This window comes from Giraffa tippelskirchi, chromosome 12 (assembly GCF_054371585.1).
Source record: "Giraffa tippelskirchi isolate mGirTip1 chromosome 12, T2T-mGirTip1v1.2.pri, whole genome shotgun sequence".
NCBI classification, from domain to species: Eukaryota; Metazoa; Chordata; class Mammalia; order Artiodactyla; family Giraffidae; genus Giraffa; species Giraffa tippelskirchi.
This window is the reverse complement of record NC_137286.1, coordinates 3,288,612-3,311,619: the sequence shown is the minus strand read 5'-3', so window position 1 is coordinate 3,311,619 and position 23,008 is coordinate 3,288,612. Positions and strand designations below refer to the sequence as shown.

General features: G+C 43.9%; 1 protein-coding gene and 1 long non-coding RNA gene across 20 annotated transcripts in view; one reads left to right on the top strand and one right to left on the bottom strand.

Annotated features, from left to right (window-relative positions):
* Nucleotides 1-8,101, bottom strand: part of LOC145529096 (uncharacterized) — a 32,240-nt gene extending 24,139 nt beyond the window's left edge. Inside the window, exons 1-2 of the long non-coding RNA XR_014070912.1 lie at nucleotides 7,972-8,101; nucleotides 7,442-7,517 (exon numbers count right to left, since the gene is read on the bottom strand). This is a non-coding gene — a long non-coding RNA (uncharacterized LOC145529096). The remainder of the gene's footprint in view (nucleotides 1-7,441; nucleotides 7,518-7,971) is intronic.
* The window catches only part of WDR20 (WD repeat domain 20), a 64,884-nt gene continuing 49,859 nt past the window's right edge, over nucleotides 7,984-23,008 (top strand). For 15 of the 19 annotated variants that reach the window (XR_014070905.1, XR_014070909.1, XR_014070907.1 and 12 more), the window contains exon 1: nucleotides 8,228-8,503. Coding sequence is in view for 9 of the 19 variants with exons in the window: in XM_081548750.1 (XP_081404876.1) it covers nucleotides 8,255-8,503 (249 nt within the window). In the remaining 10 variants the exon portion in view is untranslated. Of the gene's footprint in view, nucleotides 8,054-8,227; nucleotides 8,540-9,487; nucleotides 9,559-23,008 lie in introns of those variants that run through there. The other 4 variants (XM_081548752.1, XM_081548753.1, XM_081548747.1 and 1 more) reach the window with 4 other exon arrangements.

Sequence of the window (23,008 nt, the reverse complement as noted above, 5' to 3'; positions counted from 1 at the left end):
ACATGAGCTGCAGTCATGTGTAGCTAACTATCTGGTGGGATGAGACTGCAGTGTAACAAATGTCATAATCAAGTTAAGTATTACCATCAGGTGCTAAAAGTTAGAGGATGTTTCTCAAAGTGGGTGAGTCATTCACCTGGCAAATCTACACAGGGTGCCTCCTATATGTCAGGACCCAACCTGGACACAAAACGTTGGATGAAGATAGCATCCTTGTTCTCAAAGAGCCTACAGTCCACCCGGGAGCAAACACATAAATATGTGTGGATGTATTATTAGAAATTGGGATAGGTGCTCTAAAGCAGTGGTCCCCAGCCTTCTTGGCACCAGGTACTGGCTTCACAGAAGATAGTTTTTCCACAGACTGGGGATGGGGCAGACAGTTTAGGGATGATTCAAGTGTGTTACATTTACTTTGCACTTTATTTCTATTATTATTACATCAGCTCCACCTCAGACCATCAGGCATTAGATCCCAGAGGCTGGGGACCCCTGCATCTGAAGGATGTAACGATGTGCAGAAAACAACGTGTGTGTGTGTGTGTTAGTCACTCAGTCGTGTCCAACTCTTTGCAACCCATGGACAGTAGTCCACCAGGCTCCTCTGTCCATGGAATTTTCCAGGCAAGAATACTCGAGTGGGTTGCCATTCCCTTCTCCAGGGGATCATCCCCACCCAGGGACTGAACCTACATCTCCTGCATTGCAGGCAGATTCTTAACCATCTGAGCCACCTAGAAAGCCCTTCAGAAAAGAATCGGGTGCCATAATTTAAATTTGGAACACCTAGGAAGCCTCCCTGAGAAAGCAGCCTCTAAGCTGAAACCTGAGAGCACGCCAGGCAGGGGCAGTTTCCCAGCAAAGGTTCACAGGACAAGGCGGCCTTCTGTCCCCTTAGAGAAGCAGAGGAGGAAGGGACTCCAGCTCGTGCAAAGGCACGAAAGCTTAGGTGTGACAGGTATGAGGAACTACAAGTATCACAGCTCAGGGAGGGAAGGTGTGTAAGTGGAAACACCAAGAAGAGAGAGAAAAAATAAAGACAAAAATATGAGGAAGGTGGAAAAGGAGAAGGCTTCCCAGGCAGCTCAGTGGTAAAGAACCCACCTGCCAATGCGGGAGATGAGAGTTCGATCCCTGGGTTGGGAAGATCTTCTGGAGAAAGAAATGGCAACCCACTCCAGTATTCTTGCCTGGAAAGTTCCATGGACAGAGGAGCCTGGCAGGCTATGGTCCACAGGGTCATAAAGAGCTGGACACGACTTAGTGACTGAGCATGCCCGCATGGAGAAAGCTAGAAATTCACTGACTGCGTGTGTCATGCTGTATGAGCGAGAGGGGATCCCCTTCATTCTAAAGAGGAAAAAGAAGGGCTTGTCCTCTCAGTCAGCTCGGAGTCTAACTGAATGGATAACAGGAATATCCGTCCTTAACGATAACCTTTCAGAGAATACTCTCTACCCTGTCTGAGACTAGATCTTTTTAATATAAATTGTATTTTTGCTTTACCCAACGGTAACTCCTAAAGTGGATTTTTATTTTATTTATTTAGGGCCATGCTGTGAGGCTTGTGGGATCTTAGTTCCCCAACTATGGCTTGAACCTGGGCCATTGCAGTGAAAGCGCAGTCCTGACCACTGGACCACCAGGGAATTCCCCAAAATGATTTTTTTTTTTTCAGGCTGCACTGTGAGGCATATGGGATCTTAGTTCCTTGACCAAGGATCAAGCCCGTACCCCCTGCATTGGGAACTTGGCGTCTTATCCACTGGACCACTAGGGAAGTCCCATGGATTTTTAAATTTACAAAGCATCTTACTTCCTACCACAGGCTCCCAACCACTACTTTACAGCAGCCGATGGCTAGAAATCATTCAGCTTTGCTGGCTGCTTCTCAACAGCCTGATAAAATATTGACAAGGCTCTCCAAAGAGTCACTGACAAATTCCTCCAATCGTGCGTTAGCAGCATGTTAATTTTTTCTGTACAGATAGCATACCAACTCTTTTTTCAATCTCCTTTTCTCTTTCCTGTTTAAGGTTCTCAGAAAACATCAGAAATTGTTACTAAGGCTATTAAGCTTGAATGTCCTTGCTCTAATCTCTAAGAGATAAAACATATTTGTTGGGCTGCTTGGACAGGCTGTCATTGAACCTGCAACCGGAGAAGCTTCACAATGAAAAACAAAGCTGGCACAAGCTCCAATCGCAAAAAATGATGTTCGAATTTGGGTGCAGTTCTAAGAATGCCTTAAATCATTCCACTGGTTCTGTGTCTGTGAGCGACAGAGAGAATGTCACAGCCTTGTGACAAGTGTCTCATTCTCTTCCTGTATTTTTTCCTTCATTACTATGGTTTGAAACCCACATTTCTGTCTTATCCCGAGAGTCTAAGACATTTAAAATAGCATGCGTGGAATTAAATATATATTTAAGGCGGGGGAGACTGCTGTGAGTCTTTCAAGGCTGGGAGCTGAGAGACTGGGCATTAGATAGAGTGTTTTGTTTTTAAGCAGAGAAAAAGACCACCTCTGTTGACTACTATTCCTCGTTCAGCAAGTTCACACTTCCTAGAAAGAGGCAGTGGAGGCAGCAGTGTTTCTGGGAGCCAGGGAAATTAAGCATGCTGTCCTGAGCACAGGAGGGACTCCCTACAAGAGCAAGGGGGAGAAATTTGTTCTGACAAGGAGAGGCACACAGAGAGAAAAAGGCAGGTACAACTTGGAGACTGGGGGAGGCCCTGGCGGAGATTCCCCAACTTGCTTGGTTCTCGGTCTGAGCGTATCAGCAAGTTCTTTACGTCACCCATCATCGCTTAGAACAAAACACCTAACAGCTCTGTTTATTAGGTTAAATTCAAACAGCCTAACATGTACTTATTCCTAGTAATTTAGTAGCTGTTTGAAAAATAAACTGGACCCTGTGTAGCTTGCTCTGGTTTTGACTCAATAGCATGTACAACTTATCCGTGTAAAGGGTATACAATTCAGTGGGTTTTAGTATATTCAGAACTAGGCAACTATGCAATCAATGTTAGAACAGTTTTGTCACCTTAAAAAGACACTCCAAACCCACTAGCAGCCAGTCCTCCTTCCCCCTCCCCCTTCTAGCTCTAGGCAACCACTAACCTATTTTCTGTCTCTATAGAATTGCCTCTTCCTGACATTTCCTATAAATGGAATCATAAGACATGTGGCCTTCTGTGTCAGCCTCTTCACTCGGCACGTTCTCAAGGTCCGTCCACGCCGTAGCACACATTGGTACCTCATTTCTTTTTGTGGCCGAATGAAATCTGATGGCATGGATACACCACATTTTGCTTATCCATTTATCAGTTAGTAGACATCTGGATTGTTTCTAATTTTTGGCTATTATGACTAATGCTGCTATGTACGTTCATGTACAAGTTTTTGTGCGGACACACAAAGTAGTGGAGTTTCAGCATGTCCTTCCAGTGAATATTCAGGGTTGATTTCCTTTAAGGTTGACTGGTTTGACCTCTTTGCAGTCCAAGGGACTCTCAAGAGTCTTCTTCAGTACCTTCTCCAGGGGATCTTCCCGACCTAGGGATTGAATATGAGTCTCTTGCATTGTAGGCAGATTCTTTAACATCTGAGCCATGAGGGAAGCCTGTTAACTATATTAGAAAACTCTACAAGGGCTCTTTAAAAAGTACTTTGACTGCAAAGCATGTGTGAAATATTAAGTACTGCATACACTTGATAATGGTTATTTAGAGAAGAATATGATGCTTTACACAAGATCAATTTGTACATATCATAATTAAACAATTCCAATGGTGTGTCAGTTTAACAAGTCTGCACATCTGAAATACAAAGTTGGAGTGGTGTATTAGGGACACACGCTATGTGATGTTTTCCAAATTTGTTTTCCAGTCCCATAACATTGTTATAAGGAAGTACCAAGTCATGATGTAATTAATAATAGAATAAGCTCATCAACAAGATAAACTTGAGATTGGTTACGTATATAATGAGTCAGTAAAGAACTTCATTGTAGTTTCTCAAGACACTTGTCCACGCCCATTTTCTTTATAAGGTCACTGTGCATGCGTGCTCATTCATGTCCGACTCTGCGACCCCATGGACTAGTCGTAGCCTGCCAGGCTCCTCTGTCCATGGAATTTTCTAGGTAAAAATACCGGTGTGCGTTGCCATTTCCTCCTCCAGGGAATCTTCCTGACCCAGGGATTGAACACGCATCTCTTGGGACTCCTGCACTGGCAAGCAGGTTCTTTATCTGGGCAATCTGGGAAGCCCAAGGTCACTGTAGCAAAGTTTCTCTTCAACGTTAAAAAATAAAAAACACTGCTTTTCAGCGTCTTAATGAACCAATCTCTGAATTGGAAAAAACAATAAGTTTGGTCTAAAGTGAATACCCCTATGTATTAAGTTGAAAAAAAAAATAGTATGCTCTTTTTCATCAACAAATGTTCCTCTTCTTCTCTCTCACCTTCTAGATTGTCCCACTGTCCCCATTCACTCCCCTGGTGACAGGAGCCAGGCTTTGGAGGCCATCTATCAGCTAAGGCCTGCTGAATACATGCATATGCTGGTGGGCTAGACTTCTATCCAGACCTGATTATTCAACTGCCTCCTGGACATTCCCTATGAATGCCTCATAGACATCCCACACCCGACATGCTCAAAGCTGAGCTTCTGGTCCTCTTTTTTTTTTTTTTAGAATTTTGTTTATTTTCCGTTGTACTGGGTCTTCTGTACTAGTTGCAGTCAGCAGAGGCTACTCCCTAGTTGCTGTGCTCAGGCTCAGTGCAGCCACTCCTCTTGTTGCAGAGCCCAGGCTCTAGGTGTGTGGGCTTTAGTAGTTTTGGTGCTCAGGCTCAGTAGCTGCGGCTTGTGGACTCTAGAGCACAGGCTTGAGAGTTGTGGCTCATGGGCTTAGTTGTTCTGCAGCACGTGGGATCTTCCTGGATCAGGGATTGAACCTGTGTCTCCTGTACCACCAAGTGAATTCTTTACCGATTCACCAGGGAAACCCTAATCCTCCTTTCTAAACCTGCTCTTCATCAGCCTTTTCATCTCAGTTCATGGTACTTCCATCCTCCAGCTGCCTATCGTGGGGTCATTCTTGACTCTTTCATTTCTCCCACAAGTCACCTCTTATCTGCTGGGAAATTGCATTGAATTTACCTTCAGAATGTAACTAGGATTCTCTAGTCTTTCTTACCTCAACTGCCACCTCTCCTCATCCAAGCCTCCATCGTCCTTGGCCTGGAATACTACTACAAGCCTCTGAAGCGGCCTCCCTGTCCACTCATGTCTCCCTGAGTCTACTCTCAAACCAGAAAGCAAATGGATTCTTTTAATTTTTATTAATTAAAAAAATTTTTTTTGGTCATGGCATGCGGTATCTTAGTTCTTCGACCAGGGATTGAACCCAGGTCCCCTCCATTGGGAGTACAGAGTCCTAATCACTGAACCATGAAGGAGTTTCTCAAATGGATTCTTAAAGCCTGCAATGGCTTCCTCACTCACTCTGCTCTGGCCACACTGGCTGTCTTGCTATTCCTTGCACATGCTATGCACACTCCTGCCTTGGATACCCTGTGGGGGCTTTTTTCTCTGCTTGCTCAGCTCTACCTAGATCTTCCCATGGTAGGGCAAAGAGCTAAGGGTGATGGCAGAAGAGTTTGATTGGAAAGGAGGAGTCATGCAAAAGAGAATAGTATGGATAATCAAAGTCATTGAGTTTTTTGGGGGCAAAATAATGTAATATCTAAAGCATTGTTTTAAGAAAATTAACTTGGTAGTTGTCTATTGGAGGAAAGTTGAGAGAAAAAAAGTGAAATGAAGGAGGGGTAGGTATATTGCTAGGGAAAGCTATATTCAAGAAGCTATAATGACTCAACTTTGAAGATGTGGATAAGATTTAGAGGCTGATGAATCTGAGGCACAAATCCATGTAAAAATGCCTGGTTTGAAACCAAAAATCAGTCAGGCCCAGTTATATAAATTTGGTGTTATTTATTGAATTGAGTGTGTAGCAGGGTAAATGAAAAGAGGAAAACTATTAAATTTTTCAAAGGATTTGGATGGGACAAAGTGAACAACCTATTATTACTGTGATCACAATCAAATGTTAAATTTATATAGAATAAAACCTTAATAGAAGCCTAAGGTTATAGGTATTATTGGTAATTGAAAGTTGTGGTTAATTTGAGGGTTAACTTCTGCTGCTGCTGCTAAGTCGCTTCAGTCGTGTCCAACTCTGTGCAACCCCATAGATGGCAGCCCACCAGGCTCCCCCGTCCCTGGGATTCTCCAGGCAAGAACACTGGAGTGGGTTGCCACTTCCTTCTCTAATGCATGAAAGTGAAAAGTGAAAGTGAAGTCGCTCAGTCGTGTCCGACTCTTTAGGACCCCATGGACTGTAGCCTACCAGGCTCCTCCGTCCATGGGATTTTCCAGGCAAGAGTACTGGAGTGGGGTACTATTGCCTTCTCCGTAACTTCTGCTAGCTTAGGTTTTTTTTTTTCTTCTCCAAGAAGTATTATTATGCTTTCCCCCCTTGGTAACTAAGGAACACAGTTGAATTATTTTTAGACGATTCAGGATGTTACTATCCTTCAAGGAGATTATACACATTTTCAACATAAAATAACATGGTTCTAGGAAATTGGGATAAATTCATGGGACCCAGAATACATTGTGGCATTTATAAAGACTTCTGATACCTATTCGACTTGTAGCAGAAGACATAATAACATCAAAACCATTGTAACACGAGACTTTAGGTGTTTTAGGAATCTATTCTTTAAGTAGGATTTTACTCTAGAGCTTTTCTGCCAACATGCACATCGGATACGGGATGTCAGCGTCAAACGCATTATTACATCAGTGACACCGTCCGCACTGGCATCTGCTTCCTTTGTGATACATAAAATGTTTATGATTTAAACTCCTCTTTACAACTTAACTCCCTCTACTTCTTTTGTGACCCTCCATCTATGATTTGTACTGAGGGAACAGAACATTGTTGGTGTAACAAATGTTGGCCTCGCACTCCAACTCCGCGAAAGTCTATCAGAATGTTCATCATTTGAGAAACTCGCTTACTCTAGTGCAATATGCTAAGAAACCCAGGGATAAAAGGGTGATGGTTTCATCCGCGTGCCTGCTTTACAATCTAGACCTAGTACAGTATATTCCCACAACTACGCGGGGTAAATCATTCTGCACATTCCACTTGAGACTGATACAAAAATCAACAGCCTCCAACTTCATGGAGCGTTCTTAATACACCGTGGAGCAAGAGAAGGGACTCCTGCTTCGATTCAGTCTCTGGTTCCCAAAGTCATTTCGCCGATCCGACCCCTCCCCTTTTCTCTAAACACCTGGTGGAGTCAAACTTAAGAAACAAAAGCGCCGACACAACCAGCTTCCCTGAAATTAGCCAATGCTCACCACAGATAGGTGTGCAGCTATTTGACTAGCAAGCACAGATGCTACGTATCTATACGTCTTCTCCCCGCCAATCCGTCTAAAAAAAAGAAAAAGAGAAAAGATGAAGCGGCAAGCTGAGGTCCTTCAGTACCTCGTCGGAAACGGACTCTGGGAAGCGCAGAGGGGCTTCCTGACTCGCGCAACCAGACGGTCGCGCGGGGCAGCCGAGCGGAGGCTCAGGACGGGGGGGGCCGCCCCCTGCCAGCCTCGGGGCTCCCCAGCGCCCTCCCGTGGGTCAGAACACTGGGGCTTCCGCGCTTGTTCGCCGCACCCCGAATTGCCGGCTGCCGAAGCGGCTCCCTCCTCAGTCCCTAAAGGTCTCGGGACCTCTCAGGGCAGGGCCCGAGGTAACTGAGGAGGCCAGCCCGAGTTTCCCTCAGCGCCGCCGACCGCAGCAGCCCGGCCGCGGCTTCCGCTAGCCGGCTCAGTCCAGTCAGCCCGTCCGCCCCTCCACCCGCTCGTCGACCCCCGCACACCCCACACCACAACACCTGCGCGGCTCTGGGGTCGCGCCGAGGCCGCGCCCGGCGCGGGGAGGAGCCTGTGGACGCCCCGCCGCGTGGAGCGCGCCAGGTGAGCGCGCCTGCGCAGTCGGGCCGTAAACAAGCCCGCCCCTTCTCCTCGCCGGCCTCCGCGGGGCGGGCTCGCGGGTGGGAGGGGCCAGAACGAAGGGGCGGGGGCGGGGGGGGGAGGAAAGAGCGAGAGCCCCGGGACGGCGCCTGCGCGGTGGGCGTGATCCGGGCACTTAGGGCAGGATGAACGCTGCTTTCCAAGATGGCGACGGAGGGAGGAGGGAAGGAGATGAACGAGATTAAGACCCAATTCACCACCCGGGAAGGTCTGTACAAGCTGCTGCCGCACTCGGAGTACAGCCGGCCCAACCGGGTGCCTTTCAACTCGCAGGGCTCTAACCCTGTCCGCGTCTCCTTCGTAAACCTCAACGACCAGTCTGGCAACGGCGACCGCCTCTGCTTCAATGTGGGCCGGGAGCTCTACTTCTATATCTACAAGGGGGTCCGCAAGGTACCGACCGGGGCGTCAGCGGGACTTCGCCCCGGCGCGGGCAGAGGCCGGGGGCAGGGCGGTGACGGCGGGGGCCCGGGGAGGCCGCCGGGGCGGCCGCCGCTCTCACTTTGGAGTGGGCCGGTAACTCCACCGGAGTGCTCCTGAGGAAGGGGGATTCGAGAGGAGGAGGGTGGCGGCGGCGGGGGCGGTGGAGAGGGGCCGCGGGGTGCGGGGCTCCGGCCGGGGGGGCCCCGGGAAGCGAGGGGGCCGGCTGCCGCCCCTCCGGCAGCGTTTGTCAGGTTCTGACACGGCCGGGGAGCCGGGCCTGCGAGTCCCCGGAAGAGGTGGGGTGGCCGTCTGGTCGCGGCTTGGGCCGCCTCGCCTCCCGGGGAGGGTTGCGAGTCCGGCTCTGGGTGAGAGACCTGGGGCCGCTGGGGGCAGATCTGTAAGGCGGAACCCGGCCGGGAGGCGGAGGACACGGTCAGAAATGGACCGGCTCGGCACCAAGGGCCACCTCACCTGCTGCCGCACCGCCACTCACTAGGAGCCTGTCCTGCTGTTAACACTTGGCCGTTTCCAAAAAAAAAAAAATCATCCGAGGGAGGCCGGCTGTCACTTGTCTCCGCGGAGGGAACCTTCCTCCTGAGAGATTGTTAAGGGAGGGGTCATCTTGTCCCTTACAGTGTGGAGAGGGCTGAGGACCACACTTGGCAGTGGAGGAGATGTTTTCAGTGAACTGAGCTGGTTCCTAGGGATGCTATAAGAGCGTGCCCAGATCCATCCTCGTCCAACAAGTCAGACTGTGTGCCCAGCAAGGGAGGGATATGCCTTAAAAGCTGCTTCACAAGAACCATTATTCTGGGCGGGCGATTTTAACAGTAATTCTGGCAAGCATGTAATCATCCTCTTAAAGTATCTCTTTGAAAGAAGAACTTATTAGAACTTTTCTTTCATTGGCTACGTCACTGTGTTCTCATTGAGAACTGCTTGCTTTGGAGATACGCCGTCTGGGAGTTGACTCTTGGAAAAATGAGGAAATTAATGCCCCCCACAGCATCTGGGCGTGGGAAAAGGTGATAACAGATTAATTTATAAACGGTCAGTTAGTGTGAAAATAAATTGTATGTATTGAAGGGTGAACGTTTCCCAGGATACACTGTATCCAGAAGCAGTGGGTTTTTGCTTGGTTACAAGATCTAGGAATGTGGCAGCGCTATCCAGATGGAGCAAGTTGTCTCATTTGCTCCAGGTGAGCCTTTCTGTTAGTGTTTGTACTAAGTGTACTACTAAGTTTGAGGCATCCTGTTATAAATTACTGCAGGTAAATCGCTTGACTTTGTTCTCTTGCAGAATTGGAAACGTCTGAAGTAGTTAGGAGTCTGGGGGTTGAAGTTTTTAGTCCTACCCTCAACTTTGTTACTGACTTGTTGGGTGACCTTTGACGAGTTACTTAACTTCTATCTGCAGCTCTTTAAAAGAGAGTATTGCAGTACAGCCCTTGTGGTTTTGAGCATTATGACTACAATGAACTTTAAAGGCCCGAAACATTCAGTAGATGTAATAAAATACAGTTCAAATAAGCGTTAAGAGCATCTGTCAAACAGGAGCGTTTATCTTGACATTGATGCCGTGACTGAAAGGATCAGCTTTTTCTCTGAAAATAAGTTTAGAAGTTTAAGTTATTAAGTTGATTTACAAAAAAATTTAAAAGTGCCTAAAAGCTAAATATATTAAGTTACTAGTATAGACATTACCTTTTTAAAAAAATTTTCTTTTAAAGTATACTATTTCTGAAACATTCTAGTGGCAAACTGTATCTGTACTTGGTACCTCTGGTTTGCATCAAAAAATAGGTCTCTTGCTTGGAAGTGTCATAATGGTGCCTACTTTTAGTCCTACTCAATGAAGGATAAATTAGGAGATCTTTTCAAAACTACACCAAAAAATTACTTTAAACAAGACAAATCTTAAACATGTAAATTTGCCTTCGGGTGTGTAATTTACTTGAGCACATTAACTTTTCTGTAAAATTTCATTTTCATGTGGTAATATCTTGTGGATACATTTGCATTATGTGTTGGACATTTAAGCTCTTTAATAGCCACTGTAATTTTTTTTAAAAAGCATGTCTATGAATGAGTTTGCATTTATTTTTTGTTATTTCTGAGTATAAGTGATTGTTTTAGGACTCTATTTTCTGATTTTAAACCATTGCATATACTTTTCCTTAATTAAAAACCTTAATTAAAGGTGAATTAAACCTTAATTTAAGAACTTCAAATTTTACTTTTTGGGGTTAGAAGTTACAAATCTGTTTTTGACATTTCGTCGTTTTGACTCTTTAAAATTTTTTCCTTTGGGACATACAAAGTTTTACAACAATTAATCAGATCATTTACATCATTTACAAGATTTAAATTGGATGAATACATTCAATTTAAATCTGACTGTGGGCCTTTTATGTTATTAAAGTATAATTGGTTTATAGTATAGTAGTTTCAGGTGTAAGCCATAGTGATTCAGTATTTTTACAGATTATAATCCATTAAAAGTATAAGATAATGGCTGTAATTCCCTGTGCCATACAGTATATCCTTGTTTCTTGTTTATTTTATACATTGTTTGTATCTCTTATCCTGTACCTATAACTCGCCCCTTCTGCCTTCCCTCTTCCCTTTGGTAACTGCTAGTTTGTTTTATCTGTGAGTCTGTTTATGTTTTACATAGATGTTCATTTGTATTATTTTTTAGATTCCACATATAATATGTGATGTCATACAATATTTGTCTTTTTCTGACTTATGTCACTAAGTGTAATATTCCCTAGGCCCATGCACATTGCTGCAAAACTGGGTCTTTTAAGAACCTTAAATTGTGAACTCTGTACTGTCGTTTCTGAAAGCGAATGTGGAGTCCTGGGGAAATAGAGTAGATGAGGAGGTAGTCAAAGACCTAAGCTGAGGAGTGTAATCTTGGCCCCTTGAAAACACAGGTCAGTTGCTAGAGCTGAAAGGGACCTTCAGTATATGGAGTCTCACCCCTTTTGGAGAAAGCCAAGGCTAGAGAGGATGTGCAAACTGTGACTCAGTTTTTTTCTCGAGGTAAAGAATTCTTGACAAAGAAGCACAACTGAATCTAAACAGCTGTCTTAGTGAAAAGAGACTGATCTAGCTTTTTGGTTGCACAGATAACCGTATACTTCAAGCTCTTCAGAATTTACCCCGGCATTTTGCCCTGTGTAAGCTTATTGAATCTTGCAATCCTGTGAGGTAGATGAAAGCATCATTTCTTTTTGGAACCAAAGTTCAGAGTAGGGTTTCTTGTGTGAAAACATCTAGTTTTATAAATTTATTTTGCTGAACTAAAAATACTATGGACACTGATTTAATACTGAGGGTAAACTCACTGTTTCAGCAAAAATTTTCAGTGACTACTACGATAATAATTTTACTTGGCAAGGTAATGTGGGGTATCCAAAAACGAGTGAGGCCCTAACCTCCTCCCCAGGAACTTTCAGCTACTGGCTTTCTTTATGGCATACTTTGGTATTCTTTTTTTTAAAAAAGAGGTTTTAGGATAAAGATGCCAAGGTACTGGGCTTATTGTACCAACTCTTTGATTTTATGGAGATCTGTTTTAGCATAAATGTGAATGCCGCCACTCAGATCCCTGCTTAAGCATCACTTCTCAGCATATCCTTCTTTGTATTCCCAATCTAAATCAGTTTTCCCCATTATACGTTTTTATATCCCATACTTTGCCTTTCTAGAACTTTTCTCAATTTGTAATTCTCTATCTCTCCTAGAAACAAAGCTCCCTTAGAATAGATGTCTTTTCTGTTTTCTCTGTCTTCCTACATGGAGTAGACCCCTACCGTTAAATTTGTTGAGTGAATGACTGGGTAAAGCGTCCGTGTCCGTCTATGTCCTGCTTTAAAAGGATCTTTAGGGACTTCCCTAATGGTCAAGTGGTTAAGAATATGCCTGGCAATGCAGGGGCCCTGGGTTCAATCCCTGGTCCAGGAACTAAGATCCCACATAAACTGGAGCAACTTAGCCCTCGTGCCACAGCTAGAGAGAAGCCCATGCACAGCAACAGGAGATCCTGCATGCGCAACTAAGACCTGATGCAGCCAAATACATTAATTAAAAAAAGATCTTTAGGTGCTGGAAAAGGTATTCCATTTTAGGCCCAAAATTACCAGGTATTTTTAGTAGCTCATATCTTTTAAAAGACATTTTTATTTTATTTTATTTTTTTTAAAAAAAAAGCTTTTTTTTTTTTTGCTGAACTACACAACTTACAGGTTCTTAGTTTCCTGATCAGGGATTGAACTCAGGTTCCCGGCAGTGAAAGAGCCAAGTCCTAACCACTGGACTGCCAAGGGATTCCCAAAAGACATTTTATTAAAAACTGAAAGTATTTTTTCATATTTATTTTTATTTATTGTTTATTTGGCTGCACCAGTTTTAGTTGCAGCAGACCAGGTCTTCCATCTTCATTGTGGCGTTGGAATCTTTAGTTGCAGCCTATGAGCTCTCAGTTGCAGCACGTGGGATCTAGTTCCCTGACCAGGGATCACATCTCTGCCCCCTACGTTGAGAGCCACGAGTCTTAGCCACTGGGCCACCAAGGAAGGCCCCTCAAAAGATGTTTTACATTATTGTTAGTTGGTAACAAATTTCTCTTTTTATAACTTGGAAGTTATGTAGCAAGAGACAGTGAAGTGGTGGAAAGCAGCCAAATGGTGCAGGTTACTTTTGATCTGCTTCTGTCGAACCATGTTACCTACCAGACCTATGTGCTGTCAAACAATTTTTAAAATTTTTTAAAAATATTTTATTGAAGCATAATTGATTTGCAGTATTGTATTAGTTTCTGGTGTACAGCAAAGTGATTCAGTTATACATATATGTCTATATACTTTTTCATATCCTTTTCCATTATGGCTTATTATAGGCTGTTGAATGTAGTTCTCTGTGGAGGACCTTGTTTATCCCAATTTACGCTTTCCTGACCCCCCGGTAAAACATTTGTTTGTTTACTTCTGGTTGCTCTAGTCTTCGCTGCTGAGCGTGGACTTTCTGTTGCTGCTCTGAGCGGGGGCTGCTTTCTAGTTGCAGTGCTCTGGCTTCTCCTCTTTTTGCAGAGCCCAGGCTGTAGGTGCTCAGGCTTCAGTAGCTGTGGCTTGGAGGCTTAGTTGCCTCGCAGCATGTGGAATCTTCCCAGACCAGGGATGGAACCCATGTCTCTCCCCTGCATTGGCAGGCAGATTCTTAACTACTGGGCCACCAGGGAAGTCCTCCTTTTTAAATTGAATCAAACAAGTTTTTAAATCTACACTCAGAATTACTTAACATTCAAAGCGAGCCTTAACGTTCCTTAACTTAAGGAGCCTTAACGCTCCTTAACGCTCCTTAACATTCAAGGAGCCTTTACGTTTTGCCTGCCATCTTAAGGTTCTGGGCCATAGATGTACTGTCCAGAGATTGAAGCAATCCCTACAAGAGATGAAAAGTAGAATTAGATGGTGTCCAAGGCCTTGTCGGTAAAGAATCTGCCTGCAATTCAGGAGGCCAGGGTTCAATCCCTGGTTCGGGAAGATCCCCTAGAGAAGGAGATGGCAACCCACTCCAGTCTTCTTGCCTGGAGAATTCTGTGGACAGAGAAGCCTGGCAGGCTACAGTCCATGGGGTCGCAAAGAGTCGGACTAAGCGACCAACACACATACAAGGCCTTTTCAGTTCTTAAGATTGTGTGATTCTGTGCTCAATGATTTTTAAATGAAAATTTGTCTTTGTGTTGGGGAGATGTCTTCCTGACTTGGATTCATTGCCTACTTTTTGAATGGGAATTGGGAAGAGTGGGGTGTGTTGTGAAAGCAGGTTGAACATATATTCTAGGTCTTTATTGCTAGAAAAAGCTTGGGTACTCACCATGCTGAGATGAAGCTGGGGTCAGAAGGTCAGTTAATAATAATAGCCAAAATGTTTTTTGAGATGGAGTTATCCAGGAGAGTTATGGGTTGACTTGAGAGACAATGAGTGTTACAATGAGTGTTCCGTATAGGAAATATCAAAGTCTCTTTGTCAAAGACTACAGGACCACCTGTTGGTGACCGGGGGATTCATGCTTCATGTGGGAGGGTGAACTACATGCCTTTTGAAGCTTTTTATCCATAGACTAGTTTTAGATACTAGATTGCTCTAAAAGAAGGTCATGTTCACACCCTTCTGCCCATTTGTATTTTCACACCGCTCTGCTCCCCATTTATTATTTAGAAGAGGCTTAGAAGTTTAGACTTTTTTTATATCAAATTCATTTTGAGAAATTTTGTACTTGGTTTAGTAGGGCACATATGGAATTGGATGGAAATCTTTTTTTCCCCCATTAAGGGCCACTTAATGACTTCTGAAGTATTCATATAAAGATTAATTTATTTAACTACAAAATCATCTATACTGCGGGGGAAGCATGTTAGTTTATCGCCTAAAGCGGGCTTGAGAAACTTGCATGTGATACCTTGGTCCCCTTGGCCTTGAGGAGGGTGGTGCTGATACTTGGAGGGACTCCATGGTGGATGTGAGCCGTGGCGAGATGCTCCCAGAGTGTGTCAGTGAGAGCCAGGAGCTAGTGATGATTGTCATTCTTTCAGCAAATATTTGTGGGGTGCACCTCCCAGATATATGGTGCTAGATATGTTTTTGTTGTCGTTTAGTCGCTAAGTCATGTCCAACTCTTTGTGACCCCATGAACTGCAGCACACCAGGCTTCCCTGTCCTTCACTTTCTCCAAGAGTTTCTTCAAACTCATATCTATTGAGTCAGTGCTGGGTATGGGCAAAGTCTATGCACTCAAGAAACTTGTCACCTATATGTATTACCATTGAGTTAATCATCTAGTAACTCTAAAGTGTTTATTGTACTCTGGTAGAAAACTTGAGCAAGAATCAAAATGTAGTGGATTTTGTCGCTGACTAGTTTGGCTATAGGCCTAAAGAACCTTATTTTTAAAATAAATGTAAAGATTTTCATAGTCTGGTATTGTCTTAGAGACCATTTTAATTTATATCTCAGCTAGGTTAGTTTGTGCAGAAATATGAAATGTAGTCCTATTTGTTATTTAGGAATAGACATCAACAATAGAAATAACTTTGGTAGCCATTCTCAATTTTAATTTTCAGTGCATTTAAAATTGAGAGTATCAATGACAGGTTATCCTCTGAACATTTAGCATCTGTTTTTCATAACAGAGTGCAAGAGACGTCTTGTTTTAAAAAAAGTAATCCTCATTCATTAAGCGTTTTTTTGCTGAATTGCTGTATACAAGTTACTACTATCTCTTGTGGGTGACGTGAAGGTAAAGTAAGATACTTCCTGTCTGTACGGAGCTTGTATTTTTGTCTTGATAATTGTAATAAAAGTAGAAAGTGTGTGTTCGGCACATGGCATAAGCAATACACGAATCAGATGGAATTAAGAGGTAAAGGTAAAGTGGAGAAGTGTTTCTCTGCCTAGTGGAAGAATTCTGGGTTGGATTTCAAATAGATGATTTGTCTTGAAATGTTGTGTACAGAATTTTGCAAATTCCAAAATGTGTAGCCTTGTATTTCTAATTTCAGAAATGCTTTGTCTTCATTTCTGATTGAGCCTTAGTTGACAAGTTACTCTTACCTTTTCTAACCCTTTCCACTTATTTGTTATTATTACTTTAAAATTTTGACTTATAGTACTTTGTTTCAGGTTTTCAGCAAAGTGGATGTGTTACACATATATCCACCCTTTTTTAGATTCTTTTCCCAGATAGGCTATTACAGAGGCTTGAGTAGAGTTCCTTGTGCTATATAAAAGGTCCTTATGAGTTAGCCGTGTTATATTTGGTAGTGTGTATATGTCAGTCGCAATCTCCCAGTTTACCCTCCCTAGTCTTACCTTTCAGCATTTTTACCAACTTCACTGCTTCTCTGACAATTGGTAATTTGTAAACTGAATAATGTCAGTTCTGTTTTGTAGTATGGAATTTTAAACAGTAGGGTAGATTGTATTAATACTAAAAACAAGTCAAATCAGCCTGTGCTACATTAAAAAAATTATATTGTTTTATTTTATTTTTTATGTAGTATAGTTGCTTTACAGTGTTGTTAGTTTTCTTGTTTTTTATTTTCATTTTTTTGGCTATGCTGGGTCTTTGTTGCTTTTGCGAGGGCTCGCTCTCTGCGGTGAGCAGACTTCTGGTTGCAGCGGCTTCTCTTATTGCAGAGCACAGGCTCCGTAGTTGCGGTGCATGCGCTTAGTTGCTCTGTGGCATGTGGGATCTTCTGGGATCAGGGATCCAACCAGTGTCCTTGGCATTGGAGGGCGGGTTCTTATCCACTGCGCCACCAGGGAAGTCTTGTGCTACATTTTATCTTAGCGGTAGGAGAATGTACATGAAACTGTAGATTTTTATGAGAAAGAAGCAAGAACCATTCAGAGGAAGGAATTTTTAAGGCTTTTATATTTTTAAATTAAGAATGGAAATATTTTTAACATATTTTCAAGTAACCACATTGTAGTTTATCCCTGTGACATTAAGCTATTTTTCTGTCGGTTGGTTCATAGCCAGACTCACCATTGCAGGGAGTTGGGGTGTGTTTGCGCGCGTGTGTGTGCGCGTGTGTTCCTGCTACAACGAAACTGGTCCAGGTGCTCATTCTCTACTTAACTTTAATTTTTGTTTCAGAGGCTCTGTCTTGTCCTAATGTTTCATTTAATAAATGTTTGAGTGGTTCTAGGGGCTTTCTTGGTGGTTAAGACTCTGAGTTTCACTGCAGAGGGTGTGGGTTTGATCCCTGGTTGGAAAACTAAGATTCCACATGCCACATGGTGCCGTCAAAAAAATTTTTTTTTTGAGTGGTTTTATGTGAGAAGCAGTATACTGGGCTCTGGGAAATCAAAGAAGTGTGAGTTGGTCCCTGACCCCAGGAGGTTTATCATCCATCCAAGGAGACAAGATATTCACACACTCTCTCAAGATTCCAGTGCCTGCTCTAAATTGTTGTTGAGACTGAATCTCTGTGGTCAGGGAGCCCACAGTCCAGTAGGATGGTAAATGGTTTGTTCATCTAACATGTATCGGACCTGTAGGCCCAAAGACAAGCAAGACATGGTCCCTGGCCTGATGGGACCGTAGTCGGGTGTCAAGACTGATGAACAGATAGTGGTGAGATGTGCGGCGTCTGCTATCGTGGACTAGACTCACTTACTGGGGCTCTTTCTATGGCTGCAGTGTGACGCTTGCAGGGTCTCAGTTCCCAGGCCAGGGCTTGAACCCCAGGCCCTTGGCCCTTGGCATACAGAGCCCTAACCACTGGGCTGCCGGGGACTCCCTGGGGCCTCTTGACCTGACTAGAATTCAGGAGGCATGTCACCTAGATGGGAAGACATATTCACAGCTTTATTTTTAACTGAACTTCTAACTGGGTTTTAATGTGTTCTTCAATTATGAACATAGGCAACAAATCACATAGTTACAGACCTGCGGCTTTATCACCAGTGGAAATCACAGGTGTTTGCATATCACATTATGGTTGTTGCAGACATATCAAACATCATTTATACTCATCACTACTTTGAAATTACAGTAGTTAATGGATCTGCTGCTAGAACCCGTTATTCAGTGTGAAATAAACGTTAAAAGACCCTAAATGTGTTGAATATAGTGTAACTGTTGTAATACAATCGATCTCCCTTGTTGGCTTCTTGTTTCGGATCTTCGTTGCCGTGCACGGGCTCTTTGTGGCTGCACGTGGACTTTGCTCGAGTTGTGGTGTGTGGGCTTCTCATTGCAGTGGCTTCCCTTGTTGTGGAGCATGGGGTCTAGAGCTCGTGGACTTGGGAGTTGTGGGCTTAGTTGCCATGGGGCATATGGGATCTTAGTTCCCAGATCAGGGATCCCATGTGCCCTGTGTCACAGGCAGATTCTTAACCACTGGACCGCCAGGGAAGTCCCTCCTTTATACTCTTTTGTATTAAAAACATTATTACGAGGAGTCCATGGTACAGAAAGTTAAGCATCCTGATTAGATAATCTTGGCTTACCTTCTTCAAAGAGTATTGTATGCGTGATTAACTGTGAGGAGGGTAACTGGTTTCTTGTCAGGTGGAACTTTTCGCTCCTGAAGAGGTCTCTGTGGCACCTATGGTGGCTGGTGTGTTGCTCAGCAGTTGAGGATCTGGAATTCTGAGTCGGTGCTTTGGTGGGCTGCTTTGCGTTGCCCTCCTCGTGGCTCCTGCCCTTGCTGCCCTAAATACAGGGAGAAGAGCAAGAACTGCTCCACGAGATGGGCTGTGTTTCTTCTGGTTTGTGGAGTAGATGATTACAGTGTAACGTTTACTTGTCTCAAATGCAGTGGGAACTTAGATTTTAGCAGGTTACCTGTGAACTGAATTCTGACGGGTGGGTGGGCTGAAGGCCGAGAGGGTTCTGAACCGGGGCCTGGGAGTCCAGCGCCTAAGGATGTGGCATTTGATGGCCCCTCCTGAAAGCAGTCAGCTGCTCCTGAGGGCTGAAGCTTGTGCACGTCTTGGGAGGACAGGATTATCTTCCGTAGTGAGTAATGGTTTAAATGTTGGATATATCCTAGCTTCTAGAACTTTCAGTATGATTTTTTGAAAGTTTTTTTTTTTTTTAACTGTATTTTCATTCTTTTGATACTGCTTTTGCAAGAACGGATTAGTCCTGTTTTAGTTAGTCCTTCTGACAGTTCCTGGAGTGTTATCCTCTTCCAGGACTCAAGCCATCAGATCGTGTCATACCAGCTCTCATTGGACTCTCCCCACCTTCCTTCAGTTCGCAGTGATTCTAACTCCTGCCACCCTGCTGCTCTCTCCAGCACACTCCTGTCTTAAATGCTGTGGCTAATAGTTTTAACCCCCTTTGCCCACACACTCTGTTCTAGCCCTGATTGAATCCAATATTACAGCAATCACGTTGTTATTCCCACCATCTTGAAAAAGGAAGGGAGAACCCTTTCTGGCCCCCACCCACTCCCTACAGGTTCTTTGCCGGGGGCAGCTTGTTGTTGTTGGTCGGTCGCTCAGTCCTGTCCGACTCTCCGTGACCCCATGGATGGCAGCGTGTCAGTATCTCCCAGAGTTTGCTCAGACTCGTGTCCATTGAGTCAGTGATGCCATCCAACCATCTCATCCTCTGTCGTCCCCTTCTCCTCCTGCCTTCAATCTTTCCCAGCATCAGGGTCTTTTCCAATGAGTCAGTTATTCGCATCAGGTGGCCAAAGTATTGGAGCTTCAGCTTCAGCATCAGTCCTTCTGGTGAATATTCAGGCTTGATTTCCTTTAGGATTGACTGGTTGGATCTCCTAGAAGTTCCAAGGGACTCTCAAGAGTCTTCTCCAACACCACAGTTAAAAAGCATCAGTTCTTCAGTGCTCAGCTTTCTTTATGGTCCAGCTCTCACATCTGTACATGACTACTGGAAAACCATGGCTTGGACTATACTAACCTTTGTCGACAAAGTAATGTCTCTGCTTTTTAATACACTGTTTAGGTTTGTCATAGCTTTTCTTCCAAGGAGCAGGCGTCTTTTAATTTCATGGCTGCAGTGATTTTGGAGCCCAAGAAAATAAACTGTCACTATTTCCATTATTTCCCCATCTATTTGCCATGAAGTGATGGGATCGGATGCCATGATCTTAGTTTTTTGAATGTCGAAGTTTTAAGCCAGCTTTTTCACTCTCCTCTTTCATCTTCTTCAAGAGACTCTTTAGTTCCTCTTCAATTCTCTGCCATAAGGGTGATGTCATCATATCTGAGGTTATTGGTATTTCTTCCGGCAATCTTGATTCCAGCTTGTTCTTCATCCAGCCCGGCATTTCGCATGGTGTACTCTTCATAGAAGTTAAATAAGCAAGGTGACAATATACAGCCTTGACATACTCCTTTCTCAATTTTGAACCAGTCTTGTTCCATGTCCGGTTCTAACTGTTGCTTCTTGGCCTGCCTACAGCTTTCTCAGGAGGCAGAAATAAGGCGGTCTGATATTCCTATCTCTTTTAAGAATTTTCCACAGTTTATTGTGATCCACACTGTCAAAGGCTTTGGCATAGTCAATAAAGCAGAAGTAGATGTTTTTCTATAACTGTTGCTGCTTCTATGATTCAGTGGATGTTGGCAACTTGATCTCTGGTTCCTCTGCTTTTTCTAAATCCAGCTTGAACATCTGGACATTCTCCGTTCAGGTACTGTTGAAGCCTAGCTTGGAGAATTTTGAGCATTACTTTGCTAGCATGTGAGATGAATGGAATTGTATGGTAGTTTGAACATTCTTTGGCATTGCCTTCTTCGGGATTGGAGTGAAAACTGACCTTTTCCAGTCCTATGGCCACTGCTGAGTTTTCCAAATTTCCTGACATACTGAGTGCAGCACTTTCACAGCATCATCTTTTAGGATTTGAAATAGCTCAACTGGAATTCCATCACCTGCACTAGCTTTGTTCGAAGTGATGCTTCCTAAGGTCCACTTAACTTCGCACTCCAAGATGTCTGGCTCTAGGTGAGTGATCACAGCATCGTGGTTATCTGGGTCATTAAGATAATTTTTGTATAGTCCTTCTGTGTATTCTTGCCACCTCTTCTTAATATCTTCTGCTTCTGTTAGGTCCATACCGTTTCTGCCCTTTATTGTGCCCATCTTTGCATGAAATGTTCCCTTGGTATCTCTGATTTCTTGACGAGATCTCAGCCCCATTTCTCAGCTACTTCTTGGGCTTCCCTGGTGGCTCAGATGGTAAAGAATCTGCCTGCAATGTGGGAGACCTGAGTTCAGTCCCTGGGTTGGGAATATTCTCTGGAAGGAGGGCATGGCAACCCACTCCAGTATTCTTACCTGGAGAATCCCTGTGGACAGAGGAGCCTGGTGGGCTACAGTCCATGGGGTCACACGGAGACTGAGCGACTAAGCCCAGCTTATTGCAAAGCTCCTCTAGTTGTCTGGACCCTTCAAAATGTGGTCTGAAGACCAGCACCATCAGTGTTGTCACCTGGGTGCTTGTTGGGGTTCAGAATTATGTCCTACTCCAGACTTACTGAGTCAAAATCCGCCTTTTACAAGAGTCCCTAGGTGACTCAAGGGCTTTCCTGCTAACTCAGTTGGTAGAGAATCCACTTTCAGTGCAGGAGATGCAGGTTCGATCCCTGGGTCAGGAAAATCCCCTGGAGAAGGAAATGGCAACCCACTCCAGTATTCTTGCCTGGGAAATTCCATGAGCAGCAGAGCCTAACGGGCTACAGTTCACGGGGTCACAAGAGTCGGACACGACTGAGCAACTAAACCACCAGGTGATTCAGGTGCTCACTAAAGCTGGAGAGGTGGTGGTCGTTACAACCTTCTCTAGTTCTTCTACTGTCTCTTCACGCTTAATCCAGTCAAATTATTGTACCTTCCTGCCCTCTATTGTAAGTGTCCAACTCACTGGGATTTTTTTTTTTTTTTTTTAGTAAATTTAGTAAGTTGTGCAACTATTAATGTAATCCACTTTTAGTACCTCAGAGATTGTTTTAACTTTTAATTTTGTGTAAGTTTCAGTTGGGGCTTCCCAGGTGGTGCAGTGGTAAAGAATCGCCTGCTGATGCGGGAGACTCAGGTTTGATCCCTGGGTTGGGAAGATCCCCTGGAATAGGAAATGGCAACCCATTCCAGTATTCTTGCCTGGAAAATTCCATGGACAGAGGAGCCTGGCAGGCTGCAGTTCAAATGGGGTTGCAAAGAGTTGGACATGAGTGAGCACACACATAGTTAGTAGTTAAGTTTCAGTTATGCTAGATGAATAAATTCTAGAGATCTGTACAGCATAGTGCTTATAGTTAACAATACAGTATTGTGTACATCAGAATTTGTTAAGAGAGTAGATCTCATATTAAGTGTTCTTACCACAAAAAACAAAAATGAAATGACACAAGGAAATGTTGAGATGTGTTAGGTATGTCTGTTACCTTGATTGTGGTCATGGTATTATGGGTTCTTGCATGTGTCCATGCAGGAAACCCCTGTTCAGTTTCTGGGTCAGGAAGATTCACTGGAGAAGGGAAAGGTACCCACTCCAGTATTCTTGGGCTTCCCTTGTGGCTTAGCTGGTAAAGAATCGGCCTGCAGTGCAGGAGATCTGGGTTCGATCCCTGGGTTGGAAAGATCCCCTGGAGAAGGCTACCCAAGCTCATCAAATTGTAAATGTTTAACATGTGCAGTTCTTTGTATGTCAATTATACCTCTATAAAGCTGTCAGGAATACATTTACTTTTATATTTTAATTATGTAAACATTTACTGGCTCTAATATCAGGACTATAAAACATGGTTATGTTCAGAGACCTCTAGCTTCCAATTCTTTCTTACCCCTTACTCCATTCCCTTCCTCTCCCTATAATCACTTTATTCATTTCTGACTCATCCTTCTGTTATCATAAGAATAAGATGACATTTGAGCAGAGATCTGAAGGAGTTGAGGGAACCTACTATGTATGGTATT